This window comes from Nycticebus coucang, chromosome 12 (genome assembly GCF_027406575.1).
Source record: "Nycticebus coucang isolate mNycCou1 chromosome 12, mNycCou1.pri, whole genome shotgun sequence".
In the NCBI taxonomy this organism is placed as follows: Eukaryota; Metazoa; Chordata; class Mammalia; order Primates; family Lorisidae; genus Nycticebus; species Nycticebus coucang.
This window is the reverse complement of record NC_069791.1, coordinates 2,421,202-2,439,019: the sequence shown is the minus strand read 5'-3', so window position 1 is coordinate 2,439,019 and position 17,818 is coordinate 2,421,202. Positions and strand designations below refer to the sequence as shown.

Here is a 17,818-nt window from a genome sequence, read left to right as displayed (position 1 = left end):
AGAAAGATGCCCTGGGGTAGATGCCCCAATGCCTGCATCGTGCCCTGACTTCCATCATGCCATTTAATTCTCACAGGAACTCAAATGTCATTTGTTCTCAAGATGAGAAACTGAAATCTGGATATGAAGTAACTGGTTCAGGACCTGGTGCCAACAAGTGCTGGCATCTGAATTCCAAGCTTGACTTGCTGCAGTCGGCCCTTCCCCACCAGCCCCCTGGAAGGTCTCACAGGAGAGGGACACAGTTCCCCATCAGTTCAAACACCTGCCATCGCTTCTTCCGAATGAAAGAAAGCTCCCAGGCCTGCCAGGCCAACATTACTGTTGATTCTAATCTCTCCCCTTCCTGATGCTTCTCTCCTTATCATCAAGAGTAAGCATATCACTTTCAAAGGCATCACCCATCTGGCCAGGGATGTGGACAGTATTTCTAAGCCAAGCTGATCCACTTCAGCAGATAGGAGAAACGTCTCCTTTTATCTGTCAACCGAGTCCTAAGAATCTCAGATTGCCTTGGTGTAAATGGTTGGGGGAATCTCAGCTAAACGGTTAAAGTGGTTCTGTTGTCTGCAGGGACGAGGCCGAGGTCCAGCTCCACTCTTGGCGTGGAGGTGAGGAGCCAAACATCACGGTTGTAAGAGCACATGGGGTTGGACACGCAGCTGTCAAGTGCAGAACACAGAGGCTTTAAAATCCTTCCTCCACATGTTGTCAGGTGACATTTAAAAGCTCTGTGAAATTGGGCTCTGGGAAGACCCTGGAACATGCAGTACCTGGACAGAGGTCCTGTGTCTCTCAGGTGTTTGCACAGCACAGGGAGGGTATTTTCACCCTGTCCTTGTCACTGCCCATTCAGTAAATAGTGGGCCCTTGGAGGGGAGGCAGGCCCTGGGATCGCACTCGTGTTCTTGTAGGTCCTAGTGCCTGCCTTTTCCTGTAGCACCTGATCAGTACATTTTTTTTGTGAGTGCATGAATGAATAAAAGAAATATAAAGATGTATTTATAAGGTCAACATGAACCCAGCTCAGGAAGTGTTCAATCAGTTTCAGTGGTTTTGAAGCAAGAAAATACCTCACAGGAAGTAACAGGACAGGAGGACTCGTGTGGTTCTGGAGTCTGTGGCTGGTACGTGCCTGAGGTCGCGGCCTGGCTGCAGGGAGCTGCGTCTGTTTGCAGTCTGGCATCCTGGTGTGGTTTGCTTTGGGATTTTAAAGCCACTGTGTTCTGCCCTTGACAGAGTCTGTCTCTGAAACTGACAAAATATGAAAGCAACACTTCATTGTCTTAAAGGATGCCTGTATTTAAGTAGAGAGGTTGTTTTTATGAGTAAGACAAGAAACTAATGAAAAGCAGACGCATGTCCCCTCTGTGTGATGTGGCATGTCATGTCATTGTGAAGCTTTTCCGGCTGCCCTGCCCCTTTCTTGTAATGAGTTGGAGAAGCTACTTGAGGTCCTGCATCTCGGTGGCTCTGAGGAGAGTGTTAACTTCTTGTGGAACTGGCCATAGCTCCTGTCTCTTTAGGAGATGTCACTCTTGACTACTGAGCTGTTGCCAGAGAGGAGGGGGCAACAGTGCCTTTTACACCACCAGACCCTCACCCTTTAGGTCTGATGACCTGGTATGATCTCTTCTGACCCTCAGAGACACCTGCCAGGGAGCCCCGTGGGTGGAAGGGTGAGTTCTAGGCCCACTTCCCCAGAGCAGTGGTTCCTCTCTCCTCACACAGGCTTCCAAGGCTTTTCCTGGTGGTGGTGGTCACCACTACTTCTGTTTAGTCCCTGAGGATAACCATGTAGACACTTACTGTTTTAAGGTTTTACTGTTAAACAAAAATAGCAGTATCAGGAAGTCACAGAAGCCTCAGACTTGCCCCCTGGAAGCCTCCTGGACAGGCTTTTTTGTTCTTTCTGGTCTCTTCCCCTTCTTCCATTAATGGAAAAGTTTGCTCTCAAGGAAGCTGCCTTCCCAGCACGAGGTCCTGAACGAGCCGGGACTGCCAGTTGGTCCTTAATTTTTGCTCTAGCCTAGGAGCTTGTGTCTGTGGGGATGACCCCATATTGGCTCGAGACTGCCAGGGTATTTTCTCAAAGCCCTCAGTTTCTAAAGAACCCAAATGTGACAGTTCCATCTGTTGTGGAGTTTTGTTGGGTCTTCCTTTGTCCAAATGCATCTTAAATCATAAGTGTCCTGGACCGTGTCAATGTACACTTTGTCCAAATATGAGTTTGCTGATATTACTTGATTAGTAAAGATCATTCAGTTAGTAAAGAGTGATGGTAAATTGGCCTGGCTGCTGTTATCTCCGGGCAAGGTCCCCGCCAGCCTGTTTCCTCTCTAAGTTGGTCAGATGACTTCTTTTGCTTTTGGAAAACAATATTCCAGACATGAAATAAGAACCTATGAGTCACAATAAATACAATACTAGGCTTGTGCCATGGCTGCTTTTGGAGCATTGTATTTTAGTGCTTGTTTAATTATCTGTTTACTGTCCAAGTTGGCAGCCCTGCTGTTTCTCTCATGTAAACAAAATAATATTGTTTAATTCCTTTGCTACTCATTGCCATAATAGTAGAAACTTATTTTTTTAAATAACAGATTTAGGTTTTCCTTGTAATAAATCCAAAGGAGGTAAAACTGAATGTTCTTTCTGAACATAGACAAGCTCCTGTCACTGTTAGTGAGGAAAGTATTATAGCTGATGGAGAATTTCTGCCAGAAGCCTTTTTGTCGTCCATGACACATGGGTGAGCTGGCAGTATAGGGTCTAGAAGTCAGCTTCGGAAGTTTGGAAATTTCATTTCCTTAGCTCACTGAGTGTTGAGCAGATTTGGGTATTGACTATTTTTTTTTTTTTTTTTTGAGATAGAGTCTCACTCTGTCACCCTGGGTAGAGTGCTGTGACGTCATAGCTCACAGCAACCTGAAACTCCTAGGCTTGAGCAATTCTCTTGCCTCAGCCTCCTGAACTGGGACTACAGGCACCTGCCACAACACCTGGGTAGTTTTTTCTATTTTTAGTAGAGATGGGGTCTCACTCTTGCACAGGCTGGTCTCCAACTCTTGGGCTCAGGCGATCCACCCGGCTCAGCCTCCCAGAGTACTGGGATCACAGGTGTGAGCCACAGTCCTGGCCAGTATTGATGGTTGTCCACTGGTCACTACATTCTCTCCTCTGCAGCACAGTCTGTCTGGGTTTGCTTGGTCAGCACGGCGTCCAAGGGAGCTGGATGGTCTAAGTGGCACGTGTCATATAACCCCAGGAGCCGCGCCTTCTCCCCACTCCAAGGACAGTGCCATTGAGCACAGCCAATTGTTTCTCCTCTTGTGGCCCAGTGCTAGAAGCTGAGTGTGAATAGCTTCTCTTGTGAAACAGAACACAAAACCCTCTAAGGTTTGAGGCGTGGGAGACGCGGCCGTGTGTGCAGTCACCAGCTTGTGCCCTGGACCTTCCGTCTCTGCCAATTCTAGCCCTTTGATCCGGGTGTTCACTGCCCTCTCAGCTCCAAGGGCATTTTGTGGTGCTCACTAAAAAACTGGCCAAAGGCTAACATCAGACCTCTTCCTTCTGTTCTCAGGACAACTGAGATGGGCTGGAAAAGCCATGAGTATCTTCTTAAAATTAAGAGAAAGCTACAGCATGTAAACATGTGCCCAAACCGTAAAGCATCAGTCTGGTGGAGGGTAGATTTCTGAGTGTGGTGTTAGAGGTTAGGAGACGTGAGCGAGACAATGAATTATAACCAGGTGAAACCACGACTTCCTCTTCTAACATGACGCCTTTCCAAAGTGCCTTTACCTCTGTAGTCAGGCAGCTACAGTGGAATAGCTCACCTGTCCTTCATCAGCCTGGTTTGCTTCTGCAGATGACTCATCTCATTTTAACAGGCTCTTAGTTCATTCTTAGAGTTGTACCACTTTTGATGTCCTTAAATTGGGGGGGGGGGCACGTGCTGATTACAAAACTCAAGTGTGCCAGACTTGTAGGAAGGACTTCTTTTTCTGTCTTGTTCAGAATATTATTATGAAAGCATTTTAAAAATATTCAGTATTTTTTCAGTCAATAGCAGGCATTGTTTCTGATGTTTAAACACTCCTTTGGGCAATAATAGGAAGCAGCCTTTTTAGCAGCTCTTGTGTCCTTTTGACATGACCCTATTAATCTTGGAGCATTTTTTCCCTTTTTGAGTTAAGATATCTCAGACTTATCTTGTATTGTTCTGGTCCAGACCTGGAATCAGTTATGCCACAAAGGAGTTTTTTGTTCCTTTTAGTGCAGGATGGTCTGTAGAGACCACAGTCTGGGTTCTGGGAGTGTCCATTGCTGCTGTGTTGACCCTACCGCTCTTGTAAACCTCCTCAGTGGACTTTTTTTTTTTTTTTTTTTAGATAGGGTCTCACTGTGTTGCCTGGTGGCCTAATCTTAGCTCATTGCAACTTTGAGCTCCCAGGCTCACAAGTAGCTGGGGCTACAGGCGTGTGCCAGCCTGCTGGCTTTTAAAATTTAACTTTTTAGTATTCTTAATGTAGTATGTTATGCTAAAATCGCAACTAGAAAAGGATTATCAAGAGAGGTTACATTTTATATTCCTGTCTCCTCCTCACTGTTTCCTCTTCCATAACTTTTAAAAATTCGTTTTTGATTTGTCTGTTGTTTCTATTTCTAAATGGCACACACAAATATTTCTCTATCCCCCCCACCCTTTCCTTCCTCACTCATTTTTATGGTAAATGCTCCATTGTTGAAAATCTGCCCGTCCTCCCTGCAGGTGGGAGCGGAGCTGCGGCCCCAGCGGCCGCGCAGGGAAGTGTAAGGCGGATCCCGAGGGGGCGAGACTGGGAGGGGCTGAGGGGGGAAAGTCACCTGCTGGGTACAGTAAGAGCCCGAACTTCGCAGCCATCTAGGCATTGTGTAACACCCCCTTGTATCCTTAAATCTATTGACATTAAAAAAAAAATACTCCATTGGTGCATATCGTTAGGTTGAGGTTGATTTTTTTTTTTTTTTTTTAACCGTAATGATGGTCAGTAGTTCAGAACTACTGAAATCTGGCTGGAGAGATGAGGAAACACTCACTTTTAAAATTGTTTTAAATGGGCACAGTTTTCTTCAGGCCATTTTTCTAAGATTGTTTTTCATGTCCCCTACGCTCCTCCACGCCGCCGGGAAAAGAGTTCAAGACAATCGGTGTAACGCTCGGGCTCCCCTTCTGCCAGATTCGCCGTGGGCGCCCCTTCCGAGGTGCTCAGACGCCGGAGCAGGTGCATCTCGCGCGCTCTGATGTCCCCTCCGGGCCCTCTGGGGGCTTTGCAGAAGCGCGAATTCTCCGCCGCGGTTGGTGCACGAGCTCAGCCGCTCGCTCTCCGCGCCACGCAGCTCCCTGCGGCTCAGCCCGCCCCGCCCCTGCCTCGCCTCGCTCCGCCCCTGCTGTGCTCGGCTCCGCCCCCGCCTCACCTCGCCCCGCCCCGCCCCCGCCAGGCTCCGCCCCTGCCCCGCCCCTGCCGCCCAGCGCTGGCTCCGCACTGCAGGTGCCCGCGGCTGCGCTGCGCTGCGCTCGGCGGTTCCCGCGGGGCCCGGCAGCTCCCTCGACCCAGAGCGCCGGCTGCGTCGTTGCAGCTCCGCAAGGCCCCTCGGCCGCGCCCGTGCCGAGCCCCACCAGCAAAGCCGTGAGGTCGGCGGGGCAGCCCGGCCGGAGGCGGACGGTAGATGCGGCAGGACAAGCTGACCGGCTCCCTGAGGCGCGGGGGAAGATGCCCGAGGCGGCAGGGCGGCGGCGGCGGCGTGGGCACCATCCTGAGCAACGTGCTCAAGAAACGCAGCTGCATCGCCCGCACCGCGCCGCGGCTGCTCTGCACCCTGGAGCCGGGTGAGGCCGGCGGGGCGCGGAGGGCCGGGGAGCTCCGGGGAGGCGCGCGCGGGGCCGGGGACGTGGGGCGGCTGCCCCGGCGGAGGCCGCGCCGCCGTTTGTACCGCGGGATCGCGGTGTGCGGGGCGGAGAGCGGCGCGGGCTTCCGCGAGGGGTCGGGGGCGGCGGCTGCGAAGCGGAGCACCTGGGCGTTTGGGGCCCTGCGGCCCGGGCGCGGGGGCCGCGTGCGGCTGTGCTGCGGGCCAGGCCGGGCCTCTTTTAGCCTCCGCAGCCCGTGTCTGCACGTCCCCCTCCCCCCGTGTCGCCTGCCCTGCCCGGGGTCGCAGGGCTGGGCGCGGCCGGCGCTGGGCACCAGCTGTCCCGGGAGGCGCCCGCCGGGCCCCCGGGGACTCGCTGCGCGGAGCGGGAGGGGCCCAGGCTCCGGTCCCGGACGGGAGCGCGCCGCTGCCTTTCCGAACCTCGTGGCTCCTTTGTTTTTCTCCCCTAGGAAGTATCTAGTTGCAGAGGCTGTAGTATTTATTCCCAGTCTTATTTTCCTTTTTTTATTTTTAATCTCCTTCCCACGTTAAAAGTGTTTTATATTTCTGAACCCGGAACAGCTGTGATTATCGGATGAAACATAAACCACCTCCCCACCCTTCTTCAAGTTAGAAGAAAAGGGAGTGAAAATGACCTAGTTTACGCTGTGGTGTGCAGGCGAGGGACGGTCACTCTCAGTTAACCCCCAGCTGGTTCCCACACCCGGTCCGTCGGCGTGACTCCGGCAGGTGCCCGGCGGTGCTGACCGGGAACGCGGGGCTTTAGCACAGTAGAGCGCGTCTGCGGGGCCGACCCCCCGGGCTTTGTGAGGGCAGAGCAGACATCCTGCCCCCGCGCCTCCGTTCAGCACCGCGGGTCTGGACAGCAGCCTTGCTGGGCCGGTGCTTTCAGGCTTGCTGTGGAGCTGGGGGACCCCTGCGGCCATTTGTCACCGCTGTGCTCTGCAGCAGCACTTCAGTAAACCATCTTAACAAGATGAGGATCCCTGGGGGTACTTAACAGTCCTTTGGACAATAAAATCTTAACTATCCGAGCCGAATATGGTTTTGCCCCTGAAGCTTTGAAAACAAAATATCAAGACATTGATTGGATGCCTGAGACTCTCTCCCGCAACTTGCCTTTATAAATCTGGGACCCAGCTCAGTATTCACAGCGTCCTTCCAGGGTCCAGGAGGGCCTTCTGCCTGCTGTTGTGGGCTTGGGCAAATCAGATGCGCTCTTTCCAGCCTCTGGACTCCATGTATATGTTTCTTTACAAAGACCCCTCCACTTGATCGTCGTTATTTTATACATTTTGAAGACTGTTCCTCTCCATACCAGCCCCTGTGCCCTGGGAGTTGTGTGGAGGTTATCAGTGTGCCCAATCTGCGGTCAGCTGCCGGAGAGGCGGCAAAGCCATCACGGGACTGCTGCAGTGTGTAAAACCGAATGTTACTGATGTCTGGTGTTTCTTGGGCCTTGAACTTTTGAACAATGTCTTTTAAAGAAGGACTTGAAATGTCATTTCATTGACTGTGAAGTTATAGAATAAGAATACATAGCATTTTGAGACTTGATTTTTTTAAAAATAGAATTTAAGTGGGAGTAAAAATCATTACGCTTTTTCACTTCAATAACAACACATAATTTTAACATGGAATCCCAAGTAAAAGCCCAATACGAGTATTAAACATAGATTCTTTATACATTTTCCCATTTATTTACTTCTATTTGTAGGTTTGGGATTCCAATCGAAGAAATTTATCTAAAGTTGCAGGTTACTTGAGGTCTGTTCTATTTCTAGCTTGTAGTCTATAATTTAATAAACATGCTGTCTTCTTAAGATAGAATTTAAAATAGACTATATCAAGATAGAATTTAAAAATACATGAACATCTTTATATGGAATTGTTACAATTGATCATTCCGTAAGAGGGAAGAGTCAGTGATATTATTATTTTATAGCATTTGATACTCCACTGAAATTTCCTTAGTATTATATTAGTCCGTGCAAGTGTCCTAGAAAAACAAACTCTCTAAATAGAGAATTCTCTTTCCAAATTTCACAAATATTAATAACACTCTGCTAGGTGATTTGTAGTTAATCATCATGATAGTCCCCTGAGATAGATATTGTTATCCTCATTTTAAAGACAAAACAATTGAAACCTGGCATGATGGGATAGGCCTGTAGTCCCCGACACTCAGGCCAGGGGCTCCAGGATGCAATGTGCCATGTCACACCTGTGAACAGACCCCGTGCTCCAGCCCGGGCAATATAGTGCAACCCTGTCTCTTAAAAAAAAAAAAAGAAAAAGGCAACTGAGGCTGGCAGGGTACGTAATTTGTTTCAGTCTAGGAACCAAAGCTGAGTGGAGGTCTGGGTGACTCCTGGCCTGTGGTGTTTTCCTTTTGCACTGCTCCAGGCAGCCAGGGGAACCACCAGCCCACGTGATAAGCTCCGTTCTATTGCCATGGCATATTTTCCTGTTTTAATAATCAATTTGCTTTTTATTTTGACAAAACTGACTGAAATTTAATTTAAAAACTTTTAGAAAGTTTATGACGATTCAGGAGAATTAAGTTTTTACTTGTATTTTAAATATAACTTGTCTCAAAAAGTAATCGCTATTTATGTATCTTTCTTTTTCTAGGAGTTGATACAAAGTTGAAGTTCACTCTTGAGCCATCTTTAGGTCAAAATGGTTTTCAGCAGGTAACTTTACTTTTGGTAACTGATGACTTTTGGCTGCAGGAATCTTTGGCTATTACCCTCAGTGTGCTGTTCAAATTTTGCTATAAAGGGGTCACTATGAAAGTTTTGAGATGGTTTGTGCTACGGTCCCGTATTTCACTTCCGAGAAACACAGTTGACAGCGCCCTTTCTGGTTCACCCGTGCGAGTTTTGGATAGCTCAGCTCGTTGGTGTTGCTGGGAGGGCTTCATTTGTTTCCATCTGTGCAGATTTTATGTCTCTTGATTTTTGTGCATCTCAAAACTGTCATAATGACCCTCATACTCTATGGATGTTAAAATGGGAGGAAGTTTGAAATGTGCTTACCCAGGCTGATGTTATTTCTCTTTTGATCCTAGTGGTATGATGCTCTCAAGGCTGTTGCCAGACTGTCCACAGGAATACCGAAGGAGTGGCGGAGAAAGGTAGGGAGACCGGAGAGCTGAGCAGGGCCATCACGCTGCCTTTCGAGACTGTATTCTAGATTTAGTGATTTAAAACCTGTCTCTTCCTATTCATCCACACAGTAGGTATTTATTGATTGTCTTTTCTGGGCCTGGTGCTGTTCCAGGTTCTAGGGATATAGCAGTGGGAAAACAAAAACAAAACAGACCAAAGTTTTTGTCCTCATGGAGCTTACAGTGAATAAAATACAAAGTATGTCAGATGGTAATAGATAAAATGAAAGTGTCATGGATAAAAATAAAACATAGAAAAAAACCAGGAGGGTGTGGGAGCAAGGGGCTTGGTAGGTGGGATTTTAAATAGCAAGGTGACTGCAGGAAGTAAGAAGTCAGCTGGGTGAAGGCGGTCCCGGCAGGGAGCCGTGCAGACACCCTCAGCCTACAGGCCCCGACATCTCCGGAGTATCATAGTGGGGGCGGAAGGGGAGGCAAGAGGAGGGGTGTGGTGGGTTGGGGGGTGGCAGAGCGGTAGGACAGGGGAGGCCACAGCAGGGCTTTGGCTGTTGTTCCGTGAGAGATAGGAAGCGCAGGAAGTTCTGAGCAGAGAGGGGACATGCCCTGACTTACTGTCTACCTGGGCTTCTCTGGCTGCTGACTAGAGAACATGAGAGACCAGGGCAGAGCAAGGAGACCAGGAGGAGAGTTGCAACAATTCAGGCAGGTCTCCTGCTGTGAGAGCGGGTGAGGGCGGCTGTGGAGATGGAGAGAAGGGGTCAGATCTACCATGTTGCAAAGGCTCAGCTGACACCAATTCCCATTGGACTGAATGTAAAGGTCTAAAAAGGCTGTCACAGATGACATCCAGATTTGGGCCAAGGACAGTTACTGTTTCCTCATGGGGGGAGCAGGTGTGTGTGTCTGTACCGTTGGGGTGGTGAGCTTAAGTGATTGGTTTGGACCTGTTAGGGCTGCGATGTCTGTTAGACATCTAAGTTGAAGGTATCTAGTGGGCCTTTGTATATATTCTGAGGCTTAGCAGAGAGGTTTGGCTAGAGATATTAAGTAATGTCATTTCTGCTAAATTATGTCCACGAACCAAAAGTTGAAATTCACTTTTAGGTTATTAATTTATAAACTCGGTCTTTATGCGCCTAGAATTCGAACAGAGGGTTCCTCAAAATGTACACTAAAAATCGCATTATGAAATACGTAAATATGTCTTTCAGAAATGGATTTTTCTGCATAAGATAATCAAAGAAGTAAAAATATTCAGTGATTCTTTTAAAAAAAGTTATCATGAGAGCCCACATGTCAGTTTTGTGTGTGTTGTGAAAGGGAGGGATGGCTTACAGGTGGAAGCCATACAACGGTGAAAAAAGGCCCATTCACTATGAGTGGCCAGGTGACTCTTGCCCAGGAGCAGAGAGCAATCTGGAGCATTGTACAACAAGCTTACAAGATTATCCAGCTAAGTGGAAAACGGAAATAAAATCTGAAACCTTTTTGGTTTGTTTTCTTAACAGTGTTTCTAATGCCTTGATTATTGCTTGACATAATAGGAGCACAGCAAATACTTATTGAAGGAGTGAAGGACGTGAGTGATGCAGTCAGTACAGCAGACATTTCAGCAGGCTCTGGTAGATTTCTACTTGCCAGCTAGCTGTATCTGGTCTAGGAACACTTCCCCTTTCTTGTCAGATGCAGTAACTATTTCCTAATAAAGGTGACATGTATTCTGCGTGAGCGTTCTTATTCATCCATGTAATTTTTAGGTGTGGTTGACCTTGGCAGACCATTACTTGCACAGTATCGCCATCGACTGGGGCAAGACCATGCGCTTCACCTTCAATGACAGGAGCAACCCTGACGACGACTCGATGGGAATTCAGATCGTCAAGGTAACGCCCCTGGGCGTGGCCTGTCGCCTACACAGACCAAAGGCTGAGAGCCACATGTTTTTTGGACAGAGGAGCAAATGATCCCTGCCTTATAGTCTGAATATCTGTATGTTTTATGTTTTGTCAGTAGTTAACAGCTTTTTTATGGGGAACTTTGTTCACAATTTAAATGTTGCCAGTAAGAAGAAAATGTGTGTGAATGAGCTTCCATTCATATTTTGTTTGCCTTCCTCACGTGATAGGAGCTTGAAATACTTTTTCCCCTTTCTTTAGTATGGGTCAGTATTGCCAAGCAGATTTTTACATCAGAGTCACTGATTAGGAAATTTAACATAAAGCATATTTCATATTAGAATCATTTGGGTCTTATTAGGGTCTTTGATGGTTTCTTAACTGTCAGTTTATAAAGAAAGTTATGTGGACTGGTGGGTTGCAGGTTGAGGCCAGCTCTGGAGGTAGCTGTGGTTTGTCTGCTGGGTTATTACCATTGGTAGAGCCTGGTGCTGGAAGCTGAGGATGCAGACTTCTCTGATCCCAGCATTATCCTCTTATGTAAAGCACCAGCACATGGTTTTGATTTCAGATGAGTACATTACAGTGTGATGCTAAGCTGGAGTTTTAAAAAGAAAGTAGTTTCATCCAAATTTTGGCCACCACATGATGGGCTAATGTTTTGGCATATTCGAAGATGCTTTTTTTAGGGAGTACTAACTAAAATGAGCTACTTTCTGATCTAACTTGGTCTGCTTCAGACAAATGCTAAAAAATTATAGAATTTTTACATTGTATACTAAAAAACCTTGCATTAGCCACATTTCAGCTGTTTATTTGAAATTTAGCTACTTTCTGATCTAACTTGGTCAGCTTCAGACAAATGCTAAAAAATTATGGAATTTTTACATTGTATACTAAAAACCCTTGCATTAACCACCTTTCAGCTGTTTATTTGAAATTTCAGAATGTGTCTCACAGAGATGAAGTATCTCATTTAAAATATTTTCTGTTTGACTTGTGATTTAAAGCAATGCACATTTTATAATAATCATGTTAAGAGGATCTTTTATTTTCTTACTGAAGCAAATGATGTGTCAGCATAATGACTTCAGCTCCTGAAAATCATCATCTCTGCATGGTAATTAAATCACAGACATTGCCCTCATTAAATCCTAGAGCCCAGCAGATGTTTTCTGTCCTCACACAAATTCATAAAACAATTTGAATAGAATGATTGCTTGGTCTCTATGCAATAGTGATTGTGCTTTTTGCTATTTTTATTTTATTCCTCAGCATTATTTAGAGTTTCAGTAGCTTAAATATACCATTTTTTTTGTGAAAGGAATGATATTAACATTAATGCACATGTTGAGATGACAGTGTATCTAAGGAATATTAGTAAAACTGTCCATCTGTGTGACATTATTTGATTTTTGCTAATTCTGAGACAGTCTTTGTTGTCAGTTCTGCAAGCACATTAAGTGGAAATTTTCTTGCAAATCTCTTTTAGACAACATATTAGAAAACATTAGGAGAAAGAAAACTAAAGAAAGCGCTTTGGGTCGTTTGTGCAGGGTACACAGTCAGGAGAACCTCCGTAGCTGACCCCTCCCTACACTGACCACCTCCTTAAGTTGACCTGACCTCAGTTCAGCAGGCCTCCTGCCTTACGCCGACCACCTCCGTCTGTTGATCAGCTTGTTACAGTCCCTTGTGTGGGGGGGGGGAGTGTTAACTTACTGAGGTTTTACTGTATGTTTTTAAAACCTGAAATACATGTTGATAATTTGACTCTTTAATTGTGAGACAAAAAAATAACTGAATTATTTTTTTCGTAGGGAATATCAGGAGTTACTTTTTGAACATACCATTTCCCTCCCATTTTAGGACCTTCACCGCACAGGCTGCAGCTCTTACTGTGGCCAGGAGGCTGAGCAGGACAGGGTGGTGCTGAAGCGGGTGCTGCTGGCCTACGCCCGATGGAACAAAAACGTCGGATACTGTCAAGGCTTTAACATCCTGGCTGCACTGATTCTGGAAGTGATGGATGGCAACGAAGGGGACGCACTGAAAGTAGGGGTCAGGCGTGGTGAGGGAGACTGACCTTCTGAGAGTGAGAAGTGGGGCCCCGATTCCTCTTCTGCCTGGATGCCCCACCCTTTGAGGGTGTCTGCTGCCCCATTCTCACATCCTTTCTCGTGTCTCCCCAGGTTAGAGCCATGTCAAGCGGCAGGCTAGTGTAGCTGCCAGCACTGAGAACAATTGTGTGTTTAGTCTCAAACGTATTTTTATAGCAAGTTAAGTATTAGCTGTATTCATTGTCCGTGGATATGTAACAAATTCGATGCTTAAAACAGCAAACATGTCATCCTTTCACGGTTTCTCTGAGTCAGAAATGCAGATGTGGCTTAGTTTAAGATGACATCACTGAGGTGTGTTCAGACTGATGAAGGAGGTGGTGGTCTCATCTGAAGGCTGGGTTGGTGGGGGAGACCATTGCTCCCAAGTTTGTTCACGTGGTGGTTGGCAAGGTTTAATCCCTCACGGGCTGTTGGACTGAGGGCTCAGTTCCTCTCTGGCTGTTGACTGGAGGCCTCTTTCAGTTCCTTGCTGTGTAGACACCTCTGTCTCACAGCCTGGGGGCTGGCGTCTCTCACAGTAAGTAGGAGCATAAAATAGAGCGAGCAAAGCTAAGTTACAGAGTTGTAGGAGCATAAAGTAGAGCAAGCAAACCAGGAGACTCTAAGTGACATCCCATCATTTCTCCACACTTGCTGGAAGTTAGTCACCAGGTCCAGCTCGTAATGGAGAGGAAGGGCTCACATGATGAGAATGTGACTCTGCTAATTGTGGCTGAGTTGTCTCCTTAGGCTGCTTTACTCTTTCATATTTGGAGGGAGGTAAGGAGGGGTTGGGCCCAGACTGAGTGTTTATGGAAGGACAAATGTTATGGAAATGAGTTATATAATTTTAATCTGTGAAACCTAGGACCTTTATTAGTTAAAAAATGCTAAAAACAGAGGGGGCACTGGCAATTTGAGCTGCTTGGTCTGAATGTGAGTCAGTCATCAGAACTTGTCTTCATGAGATGTGATACTTTCGATGTGGGGGGTGGTGACTGCCACCTTTGCTTAGGATGGTGTGGGGTTGTAATTTGAGTCTAAACCATGTGAACCTTTGAACCACTGTTGATTGCAGTGCTTTGTGACATACAAGAGAGATACTTGGTCTTTGTATTTAAGAGCCCCCCCCCCCCATCTGATCATGGTAAACAGATCAGATGGATGTTCCCAGTCACTGACTAACGTCACGTGGAAAATAAACACGTGTCCCTGTTGATTTTACACACATCACGGTGGCCTTAATTACAAAGCCAGCCTGCCACGATCTAAGTCAGTATTTACCCTCTCACTTTTTCCATTCGTGTATTTACGGAAACAGCTTTGAAGCTATTTGTTCATCACACAGGCGGGGCGGGAGAGGGAGGGAGGCGGTGACAGATACAGAACTTTAAGGTGTTTTTTGTTAACAAGCAAGTGTGTTTACTCAGTCTACCAGATTTGTCAATTTCTTTTCAGCTGTAACTTGCATGACTATGAAATGAGAATCGTTCTGTTGCAAGATCTAATAAGCGGGTCAGGTGAGGGGCAGGATGGGAGTTTGGGGAGGGGATGCGCACGCCAGTCAGATCACGAAAGGCCCAGTGAGGCTTCAGAAACTCAAAACTCACATACAAAGATGGGTTAGGTGAAGCCGAGAAATGGAGTAGTTATATTTCTGCCCCAAGATAATGAGCTCCATGTGATGAGATGACATCATCATCATTTAGAAATGTGTAGATCTTGTGATTAGGCATTAAATATGCAGAAGAAAGGCTTCTAATGCCAAGAGAAACATTGAGTGCCCGTGCTCTTCCAGAAGCTGTTTGGGCCTCTGCAAGTCGTAATTACTGGGGAAATATGTAGTTTATTAGAAATAGATGAAGTGTTTTTCCTGGTTTTGAGCACTTACTATTTTTTCTTAGTAATCATTTTGTTATTAACTATTGCTTTAAAATTCAAGGTTGTCTGATTCTTTTTTGTTTGTTTGTTTTATAGTTTTTGGCCGGGGCTGGGTTTGAACCCGCCACCTCCGGCATATAGGGCCAGCGCCCTACTCCTTTGAGCCACAGGTGCCGCCCAAGGCTCTCTCATTCTTTGTCCTTTCCCCCCCTCTTAGGACCTGATTTGGCCTTTGATTTACAGGGGTGGGTGCAGTGAGTGAGCAGTCTCCATGTCTTCGTAGCAGACTTTGAGATGCCTGTAGATAGGGAATTTCAGTATGTCACAAGAATTACTGTGATAACTGAGGAAATATTTGTTTTCATCTAATTTAGAGGCATCATAATTTCTTAGTAAAAACTAAGTTTTGGTCAGATGCAGTGACTCACACCTGTAACCCTAGCACTTTGGGAGCCCGAGGAGGGAGGATCGCCTGAGCCCAGGAGCTCCAGGCTATAGTAGGCTGTGATCACCCCTGCACTCCGGCCTGAAAAACTAAAAAAACTAAGGTTCTTTGTCAGTACTGTGTATCTTATCCTTAGATAGAAAGGATAATAATTCAGTGGTCCCCAGCTTTTTGGGGACTGGTTTCATGGAACATAAGGTTTCTGAGTTTTTCTCATGGATGTGGAGGGTGAGGAGGGAGGAGGTGGTGGGATGGGATGTGATGCTGTGGGGACCGCAGTAGTAAATAACAGCCTATTACCTTTTTTAAAATTTTCAAATTAATCCGAAGGTACAAACGATTAGGTTACAGTGTGTGTGTGTGTGTGTGTGTTAAAGTACAAGTTGTAGTTGAGCCCTTCACCCAGCAAGTGTGCCAGACACCCTTGTATCGTGCCTGTTAGGTGAGAGCTCACCAACCCTCCTCCCTGCCCCCGTCTCCCCGTTCCTCCCTTCTCCCTTCTCCCCATTTGAACTTGTCTTTTTTCCTGGCTGGGTGTACAGTAGTTCATGTACTAGTTTTGTGTTAGTATTGAGAGCATTGATTACTTGACACTTGTTTCTCCATTCTTGTGATACTTTTCCTTGGAGGATGTTCTCCAAATCCGTCCAGGCAGATAGAAAAGATGTAAAGATATCAAGTCTCCATCTTTCTTTATGGCTGAATAGTATTCCATGGTGTACATATACCCTATCCCCAGTGACAACAGCCCACATCACAAAGTCCCAAAGCTGCCGATGCTGGTGTGGGTGTGGAGAGAAGGAAGCGCTTATACACTGCTGGTGGGACTGCAAACTAATACAGCCCTTTTGGAAAAAAGTATGGAGAATCCTCAAAGAACTCAAAATAGACCTTCCATATGATCCCACAATCTTATTACTAGGTATTTACCCAGAAGACAAAAAATCATTTTAACATAAGGATATTTACCCTAGAATGTATATTGCAGCTGATATCACAATTGCCAAGATGTGTGATCAACCCAAGTACCCATCAGGTCATGAATGGATGAATAAGCCTATTATTGTAAATCTGCCAGTTTCTGGAGTGTGGGGCCCCTGCATGGGCTCTCACCCTGCTAGGAAACTGCCCTTCCCCTCAGCTGCCACCTCCCAGAACCTCTGTCCTCCACTGAGACTCACTGTGCTCCCTTCCTTGTTACTGAGCTCCTATTTCCAAGCGACGATATGTTTACCTTGTAAACTTTATCCTAATGTAAGACTAAGGCTCCCTGGCCACCCGTGTAAAAAAAGGCCTTCTCCAGAGCACACTCCACCGTATTGACTCACTAAAACTATGATCAAAAGTAGGTCTCATAAGCCAGGCTGAGGGGGGAGTGGGCCCTGGCAGAGCTGGGAGATTCTTTGGGGGAAAGTTTTGTGGTATCCTGAAAATCAAATGTGAGGTGGCTACTTCCTTATCAGCAAGGGGCCAGCTGTGTGCCTAGAGCTGGCCGTGACCTCGTACTTACTTGTGTTTTTCTGCTGCTCTGGGGACACCATACTCGTCATCTGGGAGAGGGACACATCCAGAACTCACAGGCCGATGCAGAAGGACCACGGATTGGCCGGCAGAGCACAAGCGTGTGTGTGTGTGTGTGTGTGTGTCTGGGTCATTCTAATGTTTCTTGGTGTTTTAGGAAAGATGATACAAATAGAAACATGAAAATAGTAATTTGAAGAACTTGTATAACAAGTTATGAAAGAAGCGCAGATTTCTAAAAAGTGCCATTTGTTCAGGCAACATCTAAATTGCCTTCTCCTAGAAGGAAGTAGACAGACGGTGTTGGTACTGGTAACACAGGATGACGGGGGTGACAGTGTCAGTACTGGTGACATGAGATGACAGGGTGAATTGGAGACCTGCTTCAGCAGGGTGCTCTGAGGTGGCCGCTTTTGGGTTCTGTGTTGTGGCGGTGACACTGTTGACATCAAGGAGCTGATGGGAGTTTGCTGCTGCTCTGTGGACCTTGTGGTGCCATATTGGAGGATGGGGCTCAGGGCTGTGTGACGAGTGTCAGGATCAGTCTCAGGACCATGTGACGTGTCTCAGGATCGGATCAGTCTCAGGACCATGTGACATGTGTCAGGATCAGTCTCAGAACCGGGTGATGTGTCTCAGGATCAGTCTCAGGCCTGTATGACGTGTCTCACGATGGGGCTCAGGACTGTGTGACGTGTCAGGATCAGTCTCAGGACTATGTGACGTGTCTCAGGATCAGTCTCAAGGCCGTGTGACGTGTCTCAGGATCAGTCTCAGGACCGTGTGACGTGTCTCAGGATCAGTCTCAGGGCCGTGTGACGTGTCTCAGGATAAGTCTCAGGACCGTGTGACGTGTCTCAGGATCAGTCTCAGGGCCGTGTGACATGTCTCAGGATCAGTCTCAGCGCCGTGTGACGTGTCTCAGGATCAGTCT

General features: G+C 46.8%; 1 protein-coding gene across 6 annotated transcripts in view; it reads left to right on the top strand.

Annotated features, from left to right (window-relative positions):
- The window catches only part of TBC1D30 (TBC1 domain family member 30), a 75,079-nt gene that overhangs the window by 33,093 nt on the left and 24,168 nt on the right, over positions 1 to 17,818 (top strand). For 2 of the 6 annotated variants that reach the window (XM_053556319.1, XM_053556321.1), the window contains exons 1-5: positions 5,581 to 5,869; positions 8,542 to 8,603; positions 8,981 to 9,046; positions 10,798 to 10,923; positions 12,805 to 12,990. In XM_053556319.1, coding sequence (XP_053412294.1) covers positions 5,710 to 5,869; positions 8,542 to 8,603; positions 8,981 to 9,046; positions 10,798 to 10,923; positions 12,805 to 12,990 — 600 coding nt within the window. In that variant the 5' untranslated portion in view covers positions 5,581 to 5,709. Of the gene's footprint in view, positions 1 to 677; positions 716 to 3,709; positions 5,265 to 5,580; positions 5,870 to 8,541; positions 8,604 to 8,980; positions 9,047 to 10,797; positions 10,924 to 12,804; positions 12,991 to 17,818 lie in introns of those variants that run through there. The other 4 variants (XM_053556316.1, XM_053556315.1, XM_053556320.1 and 1 more) reach the window with 3 other exon arrangements.